At 34.6% G+C, this 21,690-nt stretch overlaps 1 protein-coding gene across 1 annotated transcript; it reads left to right on the plus strand.

Moving 5' to 3' along the window:
* Positions 1 to 3,657: 3,657 nt before the first annotated feature.
* On the plus strand, positions 3,658 to 19,295 carry LOC100367486 (coiled-coil domain-containing protein 102A-like). Its single transcript, XM_085500519.1, has 8 exons — positions 3,658 to 3,780; positions 5,627 to 6,380; positions 9,645 to 9,753; positions 10,451 to 10,567; positions 10,945 to 11,154; positions 12,060 to 12,230; positions 18,227 to 18,330; positions 19,070 to 19,295. The coding sequence occupies exons 2-8, from the start codon at positions 5,638 to 5,640 to the stop codon at positions 19,176 to 19,178; spliced, it is 1,563 nt and encodes a 520-aa protein (XP_085356645.1). The 5' UTR covers positions 3,658 to 3,780; positions 5,627 to 5,637; the 3' UTR covers positions 19,179 to 19,295.
* The last annotated feature ends 2,395 nt before the right edge of the window (positions 19,296 to 21,690 follow it).

The raw sequence follows: 21,690 nt of genomic DNA on the forward strand, positions 1-21,690 counted from the left end.
ATTGCCTGGCAATGCTCTTCCGTTTCACCAGTTGCGTTTTTTTGACTAAAATTTGGGCAGTACTGTCAGTCACGAAAATTGATGAATAAATTAATACACATAAAATATGAATCACGGGCTAATTCAATGGTCACCGAAGACTCCACTACTAAACAATCTGTGGCAAGATAGTAGCGTACTGTATATTTGACCCAGATTTGACAAGCGTGGTTCAGTTTTTTGCGCGTGTCCGTAATAACGCGCACAAAGGATTGTGGGACAGAGTCCTTTATTTGCTGGCCTTCTTGACTTTTGACTGCAGTTCTTTTTTTATATTTTAGAGTAAATGCTTCTGATATGCACTTAGGTTGCTTAATATCCGTCTGAAATTCTGGACTGTGGTCATATTTTTCGATTAGGAGTCGTATATTTAAATAACTCACCGTGACTAGTGTTTTGCATTATGAAGTATATTGTTATGAAGGTCTACACAATGCAGTTTAGGTAAATATTTACCATTTCGTTTTACAGCATTTACAGGAAACGCTTCATTCTAGAAAATGCTATCGCAAAACTAATAAATGTAACAGCAGAATACGTCCTAGCACAGTCACTCTACTGGGAGAGTGACTGTGGTCCTAGTAATAAACTAAGTGACTTCTAAAGACTGAATAGTGTTTACGAACTTCGTATTAGTTATAAACCGACGTTAGCTGCACGTTTATGTCACACCATGGAAACAGCCAAAACATGTTGCTTGTTTTTGAGCGGAGCGGATCGCCAACCAGTCTACCGGCTTGTAACATTTACGTACAAGTTAAATACGGTCACGTGATTGTTATGACATATATGAGTGTCGTAGTTGTGAAAGAACAAAATGGTGTGTTTGTTTCTAAGTATTTATTGCTTACATATACAAACATATCACAACAATGTTTAAAATGTAACAGGTACAAGTAGAATATGATACTATTCTTGGTTTTAGATCACATGGAATTAAATAATAATTAATTTGTTAACAACTGTTTCCTAAATTCAAATGCTTTGAACACACACAAATATTTCGTATTGTTGCTTGAACGAGCCTTTGAAATTTATCCACGGTTGGTTGGAACACAGTCCTTCTATAGAGTGAATAATGTTGGGGGATTAACTCTCGTCTTAATGTGTTATAGGCTGTACAAATCAACAGAAAATGACAGAAAATTGTGTTGAGGACGATGTGTTTGTAGTGACTGTGGTCAATAAAATTCTTGCCAAGAATGAGATTAATATTATATTAATTAACAATTAATATTATATTTGATGTCAGTCACACAGACACAGACGAAATACACTTCTGCCACAGAACCAGAATGAATGACACATTGTATCAACTTATGTTTCATAGAATATGCATAGCGAACAACTTAGAATCCGCTTGCTCGATTTTGAATTGTTCAGAGTAAAACTGGAATATTCGAGTTCTAAAATTGATTGTACACTTAAAATGAGACATATCCCTTTAAAAAATTCTCTCCATTACATCATGGTTCAATTAATTTGTTGTATTTTATTACAATAATTGCAGAAATTCTTTAAACCAGTAGCTGAAAAACACAATAACACAACTTGAAAATTAATCGAAACTCCAAAAACTCTTTTGAATGTATTTTAGTTCCGCATTTTTTTTTGTAAATGTACCATATATTTATTGAGGTTTGTTTTAAAAGAGACGTTATCGATGATATATGAATTGTGCCAAATGATACTTTCAGAATGAATAACTAACTGGTCAGAATAAAGATTCCAAGAGTACCAAACTTTTACCATTTCACAATGAAAAGGAAACGTTCCGGACTTCGGAATACTGTATTCAGAGTACATTGAATGAGAGGTCGTTACCGTAAACACACACTTACATAACTGCATTAATGATTCCATTTTTTTAATTTTTTTTATTTATTTTTTATTAGACGCATAAAATCATTAGGAAAGGATAAAAAGGGTCTTACAGAAAGAAATAAAAAAAAAAAACTACATGTTAGTTCCATGTTAGTTAAAGCGCGGTAGTCGTCGCGCTACGCATGTGCGACATTTGTGTTGATAAACATTGATTTTCCCACAATCTAATGCGTTCTTCAAATGGAAATCACAAGTATGAGGTTTGACCTGGGCGCGACTTGCACTGATTACCGACGGTAACTCCTTCGATACCTTTCAATCACATGAAAATTGTCTAATTAAAACTTGGAAACGTCTCAGTTTGTACTCGTTGATCTGCGCAACAGTCAAAGTCGCCATCTTTGTTTATATGAGACTCATATATCTCGCACATGCGAATCAAAGAGCATTTTATTGTTCGTACTATTTTAATTACTATTAATGCAAGTTATATTACATCTCTAAATACCACAGAAACTGGACTGTATTTTATTGTAATCATAATATTGTTACTATGGTATACTTACAGTCTGCTAGCTGTGGCTGTGAGTATCTTCTATCGACAGTACATGGCACAAACACGGAATGTCAAAAATGTCAGGATATATTATGTAATTTTAACTTAAATTTTGGCTGACTTTACTAATTTCACTTGATACCTTTGTTATTATTGATAAAAACGAAATAATCAAAATGTTTTGATTTGCATTTACAGTAGAATGTTGTTTGTATATGCATTTTAGTTGAACTCACATGTAACATAATTTAGGTCGACATCGCAAACGTGAAGCAATAACGAATCGGAAGGATACAACATTATTCTAAAACGAGGACGCTAGTCACTGCTGTCAGGTTGACTGTGTAAGTTTTTTGAAATGGATTCAAATCATCAATATTGACAATTTAACACTTGTCGGATCGTGGTGAATTTTCTCTAGATAAAAGAAACAAAAAAGAAAACACTGAGGGTAAGTACAGTTCAGCAGCGTCAATTAAAAAACTCTTCATTTTCCTAGCACGTGACTGTTTGAGGTTATTATTCGGCGTTGAATAACATACTCTATGGAAGTATAAGGTGTTATGAGTTATTTTTAAAATAGTTTTAGAAAAAGTCTCCACACACACTAAACTAAACGTTTTTAGATCACGGCTTTTTTTGTTTCTCTCCGTTTATTGGAACACCCGGCCTAAAATTCATCGGAAGGATTTCAATTGGTTACATAACAAATACAAATAACTGAAGGACAAGAACACAAATACAGTACTGATTACACTCAAAGACAATATGGCTGTCCTTAAATTACTAATATTGATAGAATCAAAGAAACCAGATATCTAGGCTGGTAAAAATAAGTTATAAAATCGTGTCTAGTGATTATCACGATAAAGCAACAGCAAGCAAGTGTTTTACTTTTATTAATTAACGCATTCCGTGTCAGTACATGCTCTATTTTTCTTTATTTGTTTTTTTGTAACCGATCTAATTTTTAAAAAATTATTGTGTAATGTCTTTCTGACTGTACAAGTAGGTAGTTTAAATTAAACGAGTTTTCACATAACATAGTTATCGTGAGTTAGTGTTGCCCTTTTTTATAATGCATTTCACGTACATGGAATGGTATTTTTTTTATTTCATTGGTATTTCCGTTTGTGAAGTCTGTCACTGTATTTAATTTATACTTCTGAGCTGAGACTGAGAGATCAAAACATACTCGACCTGCTTCTCATTGCCCAGAATGCATTTCGAAATTTCCGGTAGCCATTTTGCCATTGGTCAACAATACTACGAAAACTTCGATAATGCGAGACATACGATAAATACCATCAGAGTGTGACATAAGCGGTTCTAGTTCACCAAATTCGCGTACACCATATCAGGTATGTTGTACTCTATAATCGCAGTGGAATATCCATTTTATACCTTCTCAGCCGCTGTATGCCCATGGCATCGTAAGCTGTGATCCATTCCCGGTAGTGTTACGCCCGACGCCGTGCTGGTCATTGTTATGTAAAGCTGTCTTCGTCAATTACTGGTTCTGAATATTCGTATTCACCATGGATGAATGGGCCATGCGAATATTGTAAAATTAATCCCCGTGGACAATGTTATCATGCGTTAGTAAGGCGAGAGCAGACGTGAAGTTTTCGAGACACACAACTTTCTCATTCCGACTAATTTTTGGGTTCCAAGGCTACAAAACTACAAATTCAATGGATTTCTAAATGGATTTCACTGAATCTATTCAAAAATATATCGGGTTTATTATTTTTAATATTCAGTATTACAGAATATAGACGGTGATTGTCTCGTAGTAAGCCCTGGCCAATAACAACTTATAGAATAAATTTATTACCAGCAAGTTTACAAATAAATTAATGATATTTCTAATATTTTACCCTGATACCATTGCAATCAATTTGATTTATGCATGTTATAATTACGCATATGTAGATCTATGTATAATATCGCTGTTATTGACTGCTAGGTTTTGGGCCTACTCTTAACCAGGTTGGTATGAAGAACATACATCTATGTTTTTTTGTAAGCTAATTCAGTTAATTCCTGGTGATGTGATTGTGCTTATTACATCCATGCTTACTTCTCGGTGAAAAGTAAAACAATGGAACACTGAAAATCCTCAATGGGGTCAAAACTCTCAATTTTTTCATGAAAGGGGCTGGGTCTGTGGGTGTGATGATTCATCAAAGCCAAGGTCATTATGTGAATTTCAATGAGTTTGTTTGCATAACTGTTTGTATCACATTAACTGTTTATCTAAATGGAGTTGTAATCCTATTTATGTGATGTAGTGTCTGACAAAGAACAATGGAATTGTGAAACTAAATGGCTTATTTTTCCATTTCATGCCCATTTAAAAAATATATCAGGATTTTCTAAGGATGTCTAATTTTGGATAAGCTTTTCTTGATTTTTTTAATGTACTTTTCTTTTATATTGTTGTTCATTGTATTTTCCTCAAAAAATGGTTAAAACATGAGAGAAAATGATAACCACTCATACGGTAAAATACTCGCATTATTTTTCAATATTTTGTTTGGTAACCTAGTTATAAAATGGTTATTTATGATTTCACAAAATTATTAGAAAATTTATATTTTATTTTTAAATTCATGTTAGTTTTTTGAAATAACATTTATCCTATTTCTAGGAAGACATCTGTTCTTCAATAAAATATTTTGTACTGGGTAAAAGAAACAAAAGCGGACAGCTTATTTTTTTTATGTTTATTTATTTTAGGCTGAGGGAAATTTATCGTGTTTTCACCAATTTTTTGGCTAAAATTGTTTTATTCATACAAATGATGGTTCCACCTACAAAAATTAATTTATTTGGCTCCCTTCAATGTAATGAATGACTGGAAGTGACTGTTAGGAAATCCTCAATAATGACGAACTGGATGGTCATTTGTGATGTATTAAAAATACATTGTTGTGTTCTAAACATAATTTTTAAAAAGGTACTCTATTAAAAAAAATCCTGCCAACCCATTTTGTTACTGGAAATGCAGAGATTTTTTACTTAGTCTTAGCAACCTCTTCGTTGTACTTGTATTGTTATTGAATGTGAAACTGCATCAACAAAAATGAATATGAAACTTACCACAAAATTATATGTGCCGACCACCACCAAGACCTATGTCAGCTCACTGAGCTTCCTATTGCTTCCAACTTATTAGAAAACAATCGTTTTTTTATATTTTAGTTCTGCTCATTATGAGTATGAAACGTGGCGGCGTGCCCAAAATGGGTGATGTGAGTCACGTTGGGGCAACCTCCAAGTCATACCAACCAGAAAAGGTACCACGAGGTGGACGAAGCAGTGGTAGTGTTGGCGGTGATGCAGTACCGCCAATGTTGCCCCAGACACAAATAAATAATGATATAGAGGACAAAGAGGAAATGCGTATGCGCGAGTTAGAAGAGGCCAGGGCAAGGGCCGCACAGATGGAAAAAACAATGAGGTGGTGGTCAGATTGCACCGCAAACTGGCGAGAGAAGTGGGGTAAGGTGCGAGCGGAGCGCAACAAATCGCGAGATGAATGCAGGCAACTACGAATGAAAGTTGAAACAACTGTCAAAGAATGTGCTGCGCTCAAACGTGAAAAAGAAGAACTGATTCGGGAGAATGAAAAACTTTGCAAAGAACTGCACAATGTGCAGCAGTCTGAGAAAGAACAAGCAAGTAGCATAAGTAGTGAAGGTAGCACTGCATGTAATAAACAGTCACTGAATATACCAGAAAGGGACACTGATCCCATACTCTTGAACGAAGCCTCTGCGGCACCAGACAATGAACTTTTTTTGCAAGGTATTAGCAAAACAGAGAAAGTCACAAAGAATGTGAATCAGGATAAAATTCAGTTGCCTTCCCCGGATGAAGAGTTAGCCGAACAGAAAGTACTCATGATTGAAATGAAGCTGGAAGAAGCAACAAAGACAATACAAGTAGAAAGAGAGTAAGTGTTATGATTTTCAATCAAATGAATGTCTTGTATATAACATTTTCATATAATGTCTTGTGTTAACATTTGCATGTAAGTCTGATTTACTGCAACCAAACAGATGTCTTGTGTTAACATTTGTATGTAAGTCTATGATTTACTGCAACCAAACAGATGCATTGTGTTAACATTTGCATGTAAGTCAATGATTTACTGCAACCAAACAGATGCATTGTGTTAACATTTGCATGTAAGTCAATGATTCACTGCAACCAAACAGATGCATTGTGTTAACATTTGCATGTAAGTCAATGATTTACTGCAACAAAACAGATGTCTTGTGTTCACATTTGCATGTAAGTCAATGATTTACTGCAACCAAACAGATGCATTGTGTTAACATTTGCATGTAAGTCAATGATTCACTGCAACCAAACAGATGCATTGTGTTAACATTTGCATGTAAGTCAATGATTTACTGCAACAAAACAGATGTCTTGTGTTCACATTTGCATGTAAGTCAATGATTTATTGCAACCAAACAGGTGCATTGTGTTAACATTTGCATGTAAGTCAATGATTTACTGCAACAAAACAGATTTCTTGTGTTAACATTTGCATGTAAGTCGATGATTTACTGCAACAAAACAGATGTCTTGTGTTAACATTTGCATGTAAGTCAATGATTCACTGCAACCAAACAGATGCATTGTGTTAACATTTGCATGTAAGTCAATGATTCACTGCAACCAAACAGATGCATTGTCTTAACATTTGCATGTAAGTCAATGATTTACTGCAACCAAACAGATGTCTTGTGTTAACATTTGCATGTAAGTCAATGCTTCACTGCAACCAAACAGATGTCTTGTGTTAACATTTGCATGTAAGTCAATGATTCACTGCAACCAAACAGATGCATTGTGTTAACATTTGCATGTAAGTCAATGATTTACTGCAACCAATCAGATGTCTTGTGTTAACATTTGTATGCAAATCAGTGATTTACTGCAACCAAACAGATGCATTGTGTTAACATTTGTATGTAAGTCAGTGATTTACTGCAACCAGATGTCTTGTGTTAACATTTGCATGTAAGTCAATGATTTACTGCAACCAAACAGATGCATTGTGTTAGCATTTGCATGTAAGTCAATGATTTACTGCAACAAAACGAATGTATTGTGTTAACATTTGCATGTAAGTCAATGATTTACTGCAGCAAAACAGATGTCTTGTGTTAACATTTGTATGTAAGTCAATGATTCACTGCAACCAAACAGATGTCTTGTGTTAACATTTGCATGTAAGTCAATGATTCACTACAACCAAACAGATGCATTGTGTTAACATTTGCATGTAAGTCAATGATTCACTGCAACCAAACAGATGCATGGTGTTAACATTTGCATGTAAGTCAATGATTTACTGCAACCAAACAGATGTTTGTGTTAACATTTGCATGTAAGTCAATGATTTACTGCAACCAAACAGATGTCTTGTGTTAACATTTGTATGCAATTCAGTGATTTACTGCAACCATATGTCTTGTGTTAACATTTGTATTTAAGTCAGTGATTTACTGCAACCAGATGTCTTGTCTTAACATTTGCATGTAAGTCAATGATTTACTGCAACAAAACAGATGCATTGTGTTATCATTTGTATGTAAGTCAGTGATTTACTGCAACCAGATGTCTTGTGTTAACATTTGCATGTAAGTCAATGATTTACTGCAACCAAACAGATGCATTATGTTAACATTTGTATGTAAGTTAGTGATTTACTGCAACCAAACAGATGTCTTGTGTTAACATTTGTATGCAATTCAGTGATTTACTGCAACCAGATGTCTTGTGTTAACATTTGCATGTAAGTCAATGACTTACTGCAACAAAACAGATGCATTGTGTTAACATTTGTATGTAAGTCAATGATTTACTGCAACAAAACAGATGTCTTGTGTTAACATTTGTATGTAAGTTAGTGATTTACTGCAACCAAACAGATGACTTGTGTTAACATTTCTATGTAAGTCAGTGATTTACTGCAACAAAACAGATGTCTTGTGTTAACATTTGCATGTAATTCAATGATTTACTGCAACCAAACAGATGCATTGTGTTAACATTTGCATGTAAGTCAGTGATTTACTGCAACAAAACAGATGCATTGTGTTAACATTTGTATGTAAGTCAGTGATTTACTGCAACCAGATGTCTTGTGTTAACATTTGCATGTAAGACAATGATTTACTGCTACAAAACAGATGCATTGTGTTAACATTTGCATGTAAGTCAATGATTTACTGCAACAAAACAGATGCATTGTGTTATCATTTGTATGTAAGTCAGTGATTTACTGCAACCAGATGTCTTGTGTTAACATTTGCATGTAAGTCAATGATTTACTGCAACCAAACAGATGCATTATGTTAACATTTGTATGTAAGTTAGTGATTTACTGCAGCCAGATGTCTTGTGTTAACATTTGCATGTAAGTCAATGACTTACTGCAACAAAACAGATGCATTGTGTTAACATTTGTATGTAAGTCAATGATTTACTGCAACAAAACAGATGTCTTGTGTTAACATTTGTATGTAAGTCAGTGATTTACTGCAACCAAACAGATGACTTGTGTTAACATTTCTATGTAAGTCAGTGATTTACTGCAACCAAACAGATGACTTGTGTTAACATTTCTATGTAAGTCAGTGATTTACTGCAACAAAACAGATGTCTTGTGTTAACATTTGCATGTAATTCAATGATTTACTGCAACCAAACAGATGCATTGTGTTAACATTTGTATGTAAGTCAGTGATTTACTGCAGCCAGATGTCTTGTGTTAACATTTGCATGTAAGACAATGATTTACTGCAACCAAACAGATGTCTTGTGTTAACTTTTGTATGCAAGTCAATGATTTACTGCAACCAAACACATGTATAACATCAGTTATTTTCACTGTGATCATGGTGGTTTTTTGGTACTTGTAATTTCAGCATAATTTCTTGAATGTAAAATTGTTCATTGACAAATTTGCCTCTCAAGAAATAATATGGTTTACAGTATGTTGAAAGTTTGTACACAGCCCATTATAAGATGTACATGTAATTTCAGTTTCAATGTGAGAGTGGGAGACAAATCCACCGTCCCACACAATAGTGATTATTTCATGTCCACATCTCTCAACACAAACATTTTGTTTGTAACATAACACAACATAACTTGACACAAGGGACTTTTATTTCCTTGTAAATTCATATTTTCTCAGTTCCAAAGAAGTCCTTCATAAAGAAATTGAAAAACTACAGAGTGAGTTGACAAGCTTAAAAAACAGGCAGGAAGAAATGAGGAAATGTAAAGATGAGACATTGAAAGAGGTGTGTGCTTCAGCAATAATATTTGTGTTTTCCTGAATATTGTAAAAGCATTTCATTTACATTTTTACTATTCTGATATTTGATCATATTATCTTTCAGTTCCTGGAGTTTAATTACATAGTTTTCTTTTTATTTATTTTTTATTTGAGTTTAGCAAATTTCACTTATCAGCAAAAATACAATAGCAAAATTAAAAGTGTTGTACACTACACTGAATGTGTATTTACTTAAAGTTTTTAAAATTAAGGGTATGCACTATATATATCAGGTATGGTGATGTACAATGAGGATCTCGCAAGAAACGTACTCATGCATTTTGCGATCACTTGAAAGCAAAAACACTATCAAAAATGGGTCTCAGATGAACACAAATCTTTTTTTCACAGGCTCACTAATTTACAAGAATTTCTTGAAATTATCTCACAATTTGTGTGACTATTTCAATTGCATGAGATCTTTATTGCATATCGCACTACTTACATATACCCTCTCATAAGTCATTGATTCACATCAAGCAACTCATTGAATGATCTATTTACCCACTATTTTAGTCTGCTTTTGCAAAACGAATCTGCTTAAGTATATATTTATTCAAAACTAATTATGAAACTATTTTACGAGAAAACTTGACATTACTTGTTTTTGTAGTTGAGATGTTTGTTAATGCTTTAATGTAATATATATTTCTATTCACCAGTTGTCTTTACTAAAACAAGAGCATGACATTGCTTTGGGCCGTATAACATCTGATTTGGAAGATGAAACTAGCACGCGTAGTAACATGGATAGAAGATTAGCTGATATGCGAAAACAGGTATACTAACTGTCAACAATGAGCAGTGCTCAAACCCAGGTGTTTCCTTATTTTGCTAAATTGTTAGCATGTTTTGATGATGAAAGAGGAGTGTTGTTCTAGCTGTCGCTGCTAACTACATGAATCATCTGTCATATCTAACTTCGTCATTCATTAAAGCTATTTAAATTGTGATAAAAATTGTTAGTGTTGATAGTAACTTAAATGTGTGAACTGTATAAAATATGTTGTACACCTCATCATATATTAGTCACCCAGAAATTCAAATGATACGGGTCCCATGCTACATTAACAATGCAAGTAAAATCTGAACGTACTATATGATGACACAATTTGTACAGTTTTTTTAGTATCAGTGTACCTTCATATTTTAACAGCTTGAGCGTCTACAAGCAGAGAATGCAGCTGAGTGGGGAAAGCGTGAACGACTAGAAACTGAAAAATTGGCCTTAGAAAGAGAAAACAAGAAGTTGAAAGCTCTGCTAGAAGACTTGGAAGAAAATTTATTGAAAAAGAATAAACTAGCAACAGCGGCGATGGATTCTGACTTCAAACAGAACCAAGCTGAATTATTCGAAAAAACTAAGGTATGTGTTCATGATGGATTAGAATTCAATTTCTGAATAAATTACCTGCAATTTAGACCTGAATTTGGTTTCTATGCAAATTCATTTTACATGTGAGTTATCTACATGAACAGAATGAAAACAAGGCTTAGGCCAGGAAAAAAAATTCTGGTGAGAGGTGGCGAGGCTTTTTTGAATACTGAGCTAAAATGGGGGAAATTTGAGACAAGTGCGAGTACAAGCACATTTTGGAATGCTTTAGAAAGAAAGCGTTTGTGGCGCATTGTGCGCAAAAACGAGAAACAGAGATATTTTTTTTTTCTCAGCCTTAGTATAAATGTATTCACTTGATTAATCACATGGTGATACTAGGTATGGTAACATACTATATATTTTCATAGACCTTCCAGTAGACCCTCCTCAACTGGAGGGTCTATGATATTTTCTACTAGTATTCAATAAAATTTTAACAGTAAAATTTTAATGATAATCAGTTCTCTACTGCTCCACATTGGATAAAAATAGTAATATTTTGTGACACAAGCACAATGTCAAGCTTTGATTCCTTACAGACTACTGTAAAACATATCTTTTAGGTAGTTTAAGATAATTTAGCATTTTATATACATGTAAAATGTAGCTAATTTAAAATAAAGTACATTCTCACAATAAGATTGTTGGTACTTTAGCTAAATTTTTAATTTTGTTTTCATACATTAAGTCAAACTCATTAAAATGGCATGTAGCTATTTGAAAGTGTTTTATGCTAATTAAACAAATATGTTAATGAGTCCTGGGTGTGAAATACTCTTGAGTTGTCATACGTTAGTATCTGTATTATATGATGACTGTGTGCTGTTGGTGGCATTTATGTTGTTACCTGATACATATACTTATTAACTTAGTTTCTTATACTATTGTTACAGGAAGTGGCTGATCTCAGACACAATCAGATTAAACTGAAAAAAATACTGCAAGATAAAACAGCTGAGCTTGGACATGCACAGCGACAGGCAGAACAGCATGAATCAGAAGTGAAAAAACTCAGAACCCGAATTGAGGAATTGAAAAAAGACTTTGCAAGATCTGAAGATGAGGTAAATTAAAAACTGGATTGATTCTAAATGTGACTTTCAGTTTTGTACTACTTGAATCACTATCCAACTTGTGAAGGATCGACCCTGCTTAAGGTAGCAAGACTATTATTTGTGTTGAAAATTACGATTTTCACATTTATTTATTAATTGATGAAATGCACTATAAACTTTCATCTGACAAAGTCAATGTAACCTAAAATGTCATGTAAGTTGGTTAAAATGTAGATTTTCTGAAGGGAAGCAAGGCAGCTTCAGTAGTGTTTTTTAAAATCAACAACACAGGTTTAATTTGTGTGCCTATAAGTTTCAAAGATTAACTCAAGACAAAGCAATGTTAGGATGTGTTATCAGTAGCTATCTGACACACAATGAGTGTTTCCAAACATTTGAGTGGTTTGTCTCCGCCCCTGTTTATTTCACAGATTAGTCATTTGCATATGAATATGTCAGACACAAGGTCACACAGCTACTGAAAAAAATCATTGATTTTAGTGTTTTCATCTGCCGATTTTATTGAACTATAGCTATCCCATTCCTTTAATTTGTTTTGGTTTCCAATAGCCTTATACATTTGGATGTCCCTACACATGTTAAAACAGACCTTGATGGGAAAACGAATCGCTTGTGCAGATAAACAAGCTTGAAAATCTTTGCTGTGACTTCATCAACGTTTTCTAGGAGTTTATGTTTTTCAAAATACAAGATCTTTAACAAAAAATAACGTATACTTATTGTCGTCGGATTAACACCAAATTTTCACAGCTTTAAGGTGACAATGAGAGGAACTTGAATGTGTCCAGACAAACTATTTCATGGATTATTTACCAATGTGTTGTGGTTTGAGTTGGGGTCAATGCGACTAAAACAGAAATTAAAATTCAGGACACTACTTTTCAAAACGCGTTACTTGAATAAAACTGTCCAGACACATTCAATTTACCAGACTATTGAACAACTAGGAAAAGTGAAAACAAAACTTCTATCACCAGCATAAATGCGTAATTATTTTTTTTACAAAAATAGTAATTTTTCACTTTTGATTAAGTAACGCACCGTAGAATGCAGATACGGGCATGACAAACACACTTTTGAAAAGCTTGAAGTCTGGCAATTCCAAAAATATATACTAAGTATATAGTGAAGTGAGTATATCATATTAAAGTAAATAGCAATGGTGCAAATGATGTATAGATGGGTACTGTGACAGAGCTCCATTGCCTTGTTCTGATGTTTGTCTGGTATGGGGTATGCTACGTCCGTATTTTCATAAACAAAACAAATATAAATGCAACATGGATAAACTGCGTCATACCAGAAAATTTATTATCACCGTTCTGCAATGTTTATAGAAGTGCGTTGACCTACATTAAATTCTATTCAGTGATTGGTTAACCAAGTGTTCCATTCAATCATAAGCAAATATTTTCAGATGCATCCCTGCTCACACTGTTAGCAATGAACATGTTGAATAATAAAGACAACAAACAGCACAAAATTGATACACTGTAATCCATCGCCATCGCATGAGACATGGTGACCTTCTTTAACATATTTTAACATTGGCATCAAGAAATAAATGTGTATTCATAAAACCCCGACATCCAGAGTTATGACTCCTGTAATTTGCTTGTCAATCATCAAATTTTAATTTGCGTACGCCATTGAAAATACCATTACAGTGAGTTATAACTATCAGAATCTTAAACATTCTCTCTTTACAGAATAACAGTGAGTTATAACTATCAGAATCTTAAACATTCTCTCTTTACAGTGAGTTATAACTATCAGAATCTTAAGCATTCTCTCTTTACAGTGAGTTATAACTATCAGAATCTTAAACATTCTCTCTTTACAGTGAGTTATAACTATCAGAATCTTAAACATTCTCTCTTTACAGTGAGTTATAACTATCAGAATCTTAAACATTCTCTCTTTACAGTGAGTTATAACTATCAGAATCTTAAACATTCTCTCTTCACAGTGAGTTATAACTATCAGAATCTTAAACATTCTCTCTTTACAGTGAGTTATAACTATCAGAATCTTAAACATTCTCTCTTTACAGTGAGTTATAACTATCAGAATCTTAAACATTCGCTAAAATCTAAAATCAACTAATTAATTGTTATGAGAAATTGCAAACTCACATATGCAGATATCCAGTGGAATACTGTAGAGTGGTTAATGTTTGGTGGTGTTTATTTTACGCGAATTACGCGTTGGGGTTTTGTGCGCGAAAAATAAACACCGCAAATTTGTGTTCCGGGTGGCCATCTTGAATTTTGTTTCACCCATTGAGGTTTCACACAAACTTGTAACACAGACAAAAAAAGATACAAGTGTTTTGGAGCATCAATATTTAGCTCCGCTGTCGACTTTGTCGAGCGGAGCTTATCATATGAGTGATTGTCCGTCGTCGTCGTCGTCGTCGTCGTCGTCGTCCGTGTCAATGTTTTACTTTTTCGACTTCTTCTTGAAAACTACAAGCCTGAATGCTTTGATACTTGGTGTATATGTACCTTGGGTAGACCTCTCTCAGATTTGTTCATTTCATGATGATATCTTCAATTCTCTAATTTTGGTGAATATTTTTGTCATTTTTAGTAAAAAGTGATATTTTCGACTTCTTGTTGAAAACCGCAAGTGCAATTGCTTTGATATTACATATATAGGTACTACATGTGGACCTCTCTCAGATTTGTTCATTTCATGATGATATCTTCAATTCTCTAATTTTGGTGAATATTTTTGTCATTTTTAGTAAAAAGTGATATTTTCGACTTCTTGTTGAAAACCGCAAGTGCAATTGCTTTGATATTACATATATAGGTACTACATGTGGACCTCTCTCAGATTTGTTCATTTTGTAATGATATCTTTAATTCTCTAATTTTGGTGAATATTTTTGTCATTTTTGGTAAAAAGTGATATTTTCGACTTCTTGTTGAAAACCGCAAGGTTAATTGCTTTGATATTACATATATAGGTACTACATGTCGACCTCTCTCAGATTTGTTCATTTTGTAATGATATCTTCAATTCTCTAATTTTGGTGAATATTTTTGTAATTTTTGGTAAAAAGTGATATTTTCGACTTCTTGTTGAAAACCGCAAGTCCAATTGCTTTGATATTACATATATAGGTACTACATATGGACCTCTCTCAGATTTGTTCATTTTGTAATGATATCTTTAATTCTCTAATTTTGGTGAATATTTTTGTAATTTTTGGTAAAAAGTGATATTTTCGACTTCTTGTTGAAAACCGCAAGTCCAATTGCTTTGATATTACATATATAGGTACTACATGTGGACCTCTCTCAGATTTGTTCATTTTGTAATGATATCTTTAATTCTCTAATTTCGGTGAATATTTTTGTAAGTTTTGGTAAAAAGTGATATTTTCGACTTCTTGTTGAAAACCGCAAGTCCAATTGCTTTGATATTACATATATAGGTACTACATGTGGACCTCTCTCAGATTTGTTCATTTCATGATGATATCTTTAATTCTCTAATTTCGGTGAATATTTTTGTAAGTTTTGGTAAAAAGTGATATTTTCGACTTCTTGTTGAAAACCGCAAGTCCAATTGCTTTGATATTACATATATAGGTACTACATGTGGACCTCTCTCAGATTTGTTCATTTCATGATGATATCTTTAATTCTCTAATTTTGATGAATATTTTTGTAATTTTTGGTAAAAAGTGATATTTTCGACTTCTTGTTGAAAACCGCAAGTCCAATTGCTTTGATATATTATACATATAGGTACTACATGTGGACCTCTCTCAGATTTGTTCATTTTCTAATGATATCTTCTGTTCTTTAATTGCCATGTGCATTGCTAACAGCGGAGCTATCTCAGCCGACAGGCTGCTTGTTTTAAATGTGATCATTAAACAACCTTAAACAAAACTGTCTAGAATTCCTGCTTTTAAAAATCCTTCTTTCAGTTCATCGTGTCGTTGGGAAATGATCTGTACGACAGTAACGAGCCATTTCGCGTGAAGCGATTTTAGTTCACTCAGCCGGAGATCGAGCATCGGGTCATCTACGCCGTCATTAATTCTTGAACACACACGCTCGCCGTACCAATTCTGGAATTCTCGCTTTATCGCATCCTTAAAGATCTTATTCACGGACAAGTCAAGGGGCTGAAGACGATCTGTGCAGCATGCTGGCACAAATACTACAGAGATGTTGTGATCATTCAACTTCTTTAACAGTTCTTGGCCGCGATGTGCTTTAAAAACATCAAATATGGCGACTGCTTGCTGGGTCTCTGGAAGTTGAAGCCTCGTCCTGGTTGCATTCATGTACGGTATAATGATGTTATCGACGCATCGCATCATGGAATTATGATTTGACCAATGACTTTCTGTGTAGAAAACAGCCCAAGCATCGGGAAAATTGTAGCCCGGGTGACAACGATCGGTTTTCTCCTGATATAATATCCGAGGTGGTAAAAGCAGTTGATGCAAACAATGCAGTAATTTGCCGCTTGTCATCGAGTCCTGCTATCGTGACTTGACGTGATCCTTGTTCTTCCATTGTCCACTCGCCTGCTGGAATTATTGCAACACCGATCTGGTTCCAGATTATAACAAGTTCTTGGGGAACATCGTGTTCTTTAACAGTCTTGGTTATCCGTTCAAGGAAAGCTGCTTTAACGGCGGGAAAGTCATCAACAATTTTTTTGACAGCTTTCGTACCTTTTCTCTTAACGTAACCCATGCGACGAAGCAGCGATTTTGCCCGGTCTACGGTCAAGTTGATGTGACCCCCAAACTCTTGTAGTAAATTTCGATTTCCATGTAGAAGTATACCTCGACCGATTGCAATACAAACGGCTGAATTAACAACACCGCCCTTGATGCGTAGCCATGGTACAAGTAACTGTACCTTGGAGTCTAGTTCACTACCGAGCAGTCTGGCACGTCCCCTTGTTGTCGGCAATGTGTTGACATTTTCTTTGCCACTCCGAATTGCTTTGAGATACGATTGTTTCATTCCTCGAACCCTGCTCTCACCAACATGCCTACCAAGTTCTTTAGTGAATTTTCTAGCAGCATTCATCACTCCATTGTTTACTGCATATTTGCCGATTTTAGCTCAAATATTTTCATCATAGTGCTGATAATTTCTGCGTTTTCGTTTCCGACTAGCGGATGTTATCTCTTCATTGACAACGGTAATTACTTCAGGTGACAGTTCGCACTGTTCGACGTCGTTGATGTTATTAGGATCGAGCAAGTTGGTTCACTTGGTGACAGTAATGGTGCTTTTTTCAACCATTTTATGAGATCGGTAGCCATGTTGTAGTGTCGGTAAATTGCAAACGATGATTCATGTACGTGTACTACACAGGAGACTGATTTTGGGGGAGAAACAAGCCCACTTTTATACACTCATTTCTGTCATGTCACCGCTTCGCACGAGCCATGTATTGTTTAATATCAAATTTACAAGTGCGAAATACATAATAGTCTGAGTGCATACGATCGTCTGACACTGTGTTGATTCCATTGTATTTGTTTTGCCACATACGCATTGTTTACAAAGTGGGACGGAAATGGGCAAGATGTTTCCTGCTTAGTTAGATAAATATAAAACCTCTGTCGCGCGAATTTAAAACACCGCTAAGCTGTCCGAAATTAGGAATGCGTGATTTTTTAACACCGCAAAAATTAACCTCCTTACAGTACTACTCAGGCATCAAATAAACAGATGGGATTGTTTTTTGGTTCTGTTTTTGCTCATTTGCATATCAACAATGAAAATATTTTCAAAGTAAACTACAGTATGATAACTCAATATCAATGAAAGTAAACCTTCAGAAATGTGGATTTATGTATAATGATGAAACTTACATGTACATATTTAACATACTCAAACATAAACTCTCAGAAGTTGGTTTACTCTGCTTTATGAATAATATTGTACTATACAGATGTTGTTGTCTTTCAATAACTCTGTTTTGTTGATATGAAGGTGGATTCCCAGGCCAATAATATTCGACGTTTACAAAGAACTGTGGATGAAATACAGGAACAGAATGAAGCGTACACTGTACAGGTTGAGCACCTGCAAAATAGGTAATACACAAATCGAATAATTTATTTTATTCTTGAAGGATGTTGATCATCATGACAGTGTTTGTTCAATTTGAATCCCATATTGTGGTAACCTTGTACGTCAATTGTTTATTTCTTTGTGTGGGATATATTCCAAAATGGGAACATGTGTTTCAAGTTGATTTGTCCATTCAACGTCATTTCTAATGCCTTGATCTATTTTATTCAAAATTGGTACCATAACAAGTCATAATTTGGTTTTTTAGTCCTTATTTGGAAAATGGGTATTTATGGTTTACTGTCTGTGCAGGCTTCCCTCGACCAATTCATCAAATTTTACACATAGCTAGTATCTTATCAGGAGCATATACATTTTCTTGATTTTGTGATCTGATCAAAGATGGTTGACTGCTAGCCATTTTTATTATCTGAAAATGCACTAAAATGTATCAAACTTGGTATGAACGTTGTACACGTTGGGTTCTGTTGTATGTCCAATTTTCCTATATTTTGATTCAAAATGGCCGATTAGCAGCTGTGCTGTGTTCTGTCCATTCATCTATCTGATGTCATTACACAGGCATGCCTGGACCAATTATGTTGGTACAAAACTAGACATACCGCTAATCATATACATGTATACATCTTAGAATACAATACTGTATCTAATATTATTTCAAAGGTCACAGAATGCCTTTATCTTTGTCAAGCATTGATGTGATAAATTTAACTATGAAAACATCTTGTTTTTGTCACACAGATTACGTCGCCAAGCAAATACAGCAGTACTTTTCAAGAAACGACCATCAAAACCTTACGATGCTAATGACACATCAGTAATGGTATCAGATGACGATTATGATGATTGATCATTTCTTTGCCGCCCTTCTATCTTTCACATGTATGCAGCCGATCAGTGCAAATTGTAATGTGTAATGTATGTTGTCTGTGTGTCACTGGCAACAATATACCTTTATTATTTGTTACTGGTATTTCACTGATTGGGGGGGGGGGGGTCGAGGGAGTGCCAGGAAGGAGGGTCATGGGAGTGTCGGGAAGGGGGGTGTCAAATTGTACCATGTCACATGATATTAGTATAGTATTATAAGTCACATGATATTTGTAATCTACGTAATTTCTGATAGTCTGAAACTGTCAGTCATTTATATATATTAAAGTGCCTGTGAAATGGCTGCTATTTTCACGCCTAAAATTATCCATTGATACATAAATATTATTAATTTTTATGTTTCTAAGCATGAATTATTTTTTAAGTGAAAAAATGTGTTTTAAACTCAATCTACGGCAACTTTATTTCTGTGTATTTTAAAACGAGGCTCCTCATTAGCTTCTTATTTGCATACAGAAATTCCCCTTGTGACGTCAGAAGGGGAAGTCGCATAGCAGCTTGCATTGCCGATACGTGTAAATAAGGCAAATTTCTTCTGCAGTTTTCTCGTCTTTGACTAAATTTTCACTTATGTACTTTTTCGTCGAGAAGGAATGGACAATAATGAACACATAGTATCAATTTTTACCTTGCCCGTACCATCAAAGTACTTGGACAAAAGCCAGCTAAGATTTTCTGTTATCTTGCATGTTTTATGAATCTATTCACGTCTAAATGCAGCACTTTTTTTTTGCAATGAGGCATTTGTTTTTATACTAAAATATCTGAATTACTTTGAATAAAGCTGGAAATTATGTCCCTTAAAATAATTAAACAAATAAGGCACAAATGTTTTTGTAAGATATTTACATCTTTAAAGGACATTCGGTAGACTGATTCCCCACTGTTAGTTCAACCCCAAAACTTTTTTGTATTCAAAATTAATTATAACAATGTATAAATATACATTGTCATAATTAATTTTTATATTGAAACAAACTATGTTAAAGGGAATTATATTATATAACAAAGGGCAAGGTCACCAGAGTTCAACTATGTTTGTTGCATGGGGTTGAGTTAGATGCGAAATATGTCCGTTCTGGTGTAGCTGGTCACCGTGATCATCAGCGGCGCACGTTTGTACACTGTCGCTGAACAAAAGAGAATTTGACGTCGGAATTATCTCGTTATTTAGCAGGTCAATAGGCACGTCACTACACTGTTCTTTTTCATCGATCGTCTGAGTAAAACTTTTAAAATTAAAATAAAAAAGAACATATTTTGACATTCTAAACATTAGACTATAGTGATCACTATAAAATAATTAAAAAAAAACGACAAATCACAGTTACTAAATAAATGACAGCCGCGTGGAAATAAATTGAAATTTTGTTGAAATAGGTGAACGCGTCGGGTCACGACGAGGGCAAGTGCGTTACAGTCTGGAAAAGCGGCGTTTAATTGGATAACAAAAATAATCGAGATCGACACACATACAGATAAATTCAGAGTGGATTCGAGTTAGCGTGATCCATGGCGTGATTGTCATAATTATAACATCATATTAAAACTTTATTTGGTGGAAACACATTGACCAAGCCCGGATTCTTATTTCATAAATTATTACGCAGATCAAGCTGCAAGCATGGAGGTAAAAAAAGAACAGAGGTGTGAATTCGACATTCAACACCAATCACCAAACAATTCAGAAACTTTTAGCCTTCGAAAATGAAAACAATTAGCAGTGTGTAAGGGCTGTGTAATTTCCTGTTTGTCCGACGCTTTGTTTTCGTGTCACTGTCAAAATTATTGCTACCTTTTACTTAACAGGAACTAAATGTTCTCTATAAAACGATAATCAGGATCGCAAAAAAAGTCAACTCAACTCACAGCCCTCTCTTCTGAAATCCGCCTCGGTGATCATGGTCCGGAATCTATTTCTTTCAAAAGTGTTGCGCCAGGTTTATGTTGTCGGCGTTTCTCTATAAACCTAGTTGTTTTTTTGATGGACGAGGACAGTTTTTCCCCCCAAAAAAAGGAATCTGAGGTTAAGTGGCTTTCGTCCACTGATGTCGCACCTTCGGATCGATTAGAAACGTGTGAATACTGACACTATGACTATACATTTCACTGCAACTGCCTACAACACAACATCTAAAAACTCTCTCTCAAAAAAAAGAAAATAGACAAAAAAAGAAAGAAAAAAACGCCGACTGAAAAATGTATATTGTTTAAAAGTATACTGAATGACCAGTGTTATTACAGCTCAGGGGTATGACTTCCTCTCACATTTTGGCATTTGGTGGCGCACTTTCGGCGAGAGTCGGAAATCCGGAAACAGTCGACCGTTTCAGGATAGGTGGACATGGCTACAACACGAGAAATATCCCAAATTTACTTGGATACGAGTAATCATTTTCAGCAAAAAAATCAATACCTGCCCATTTCAGTGGGACACAGATCTAAAATGGGAAACGTGAGGGTGGGCATTG

The sequence above is a fragment of the Saccoglossus kowalevskii genome, chromosome 6, assembly GCF_978046115.1.
Source record: "Saccoglossus kowalevskii chromosome 6, keSacKowa6.1, whole genome shotgun sequence".
Lineage (NCBI taxonomy): Eukaryota > Metazoa > Hemichordata > Enteropneusta > Harrimaniidae > Saccoglossus > Saccoglossus kowalevskii.

What these genes read in the sequence shown, in the direction of transcription:
- LOC100367486 (XM_085500519.1), top strand. Translation starts at nt 5,638, where the DNA reads ATGAGTATGAAACGTGGCGGCGTGCCCAAAATGGGTGATGTGAGTCAC. An exon ending in TAGCTGATATGCGAAAACAG is followed by an intron (nt 10,568 to 10,944) that starts GTATACTAACTG and finishes ATATTTTAACAG; the next exon opens with CTTGAGCGTCTACAAGCAGA. An exon ending in TTGCAAGATCTGAAGATGAG is followed by an intron (nt 12,231 to 18,226) that starts GTAAATTAAAAA and finishes GTTGATATGAAG; the next exon opens with GTGGATTCCCAGGCCAATAA.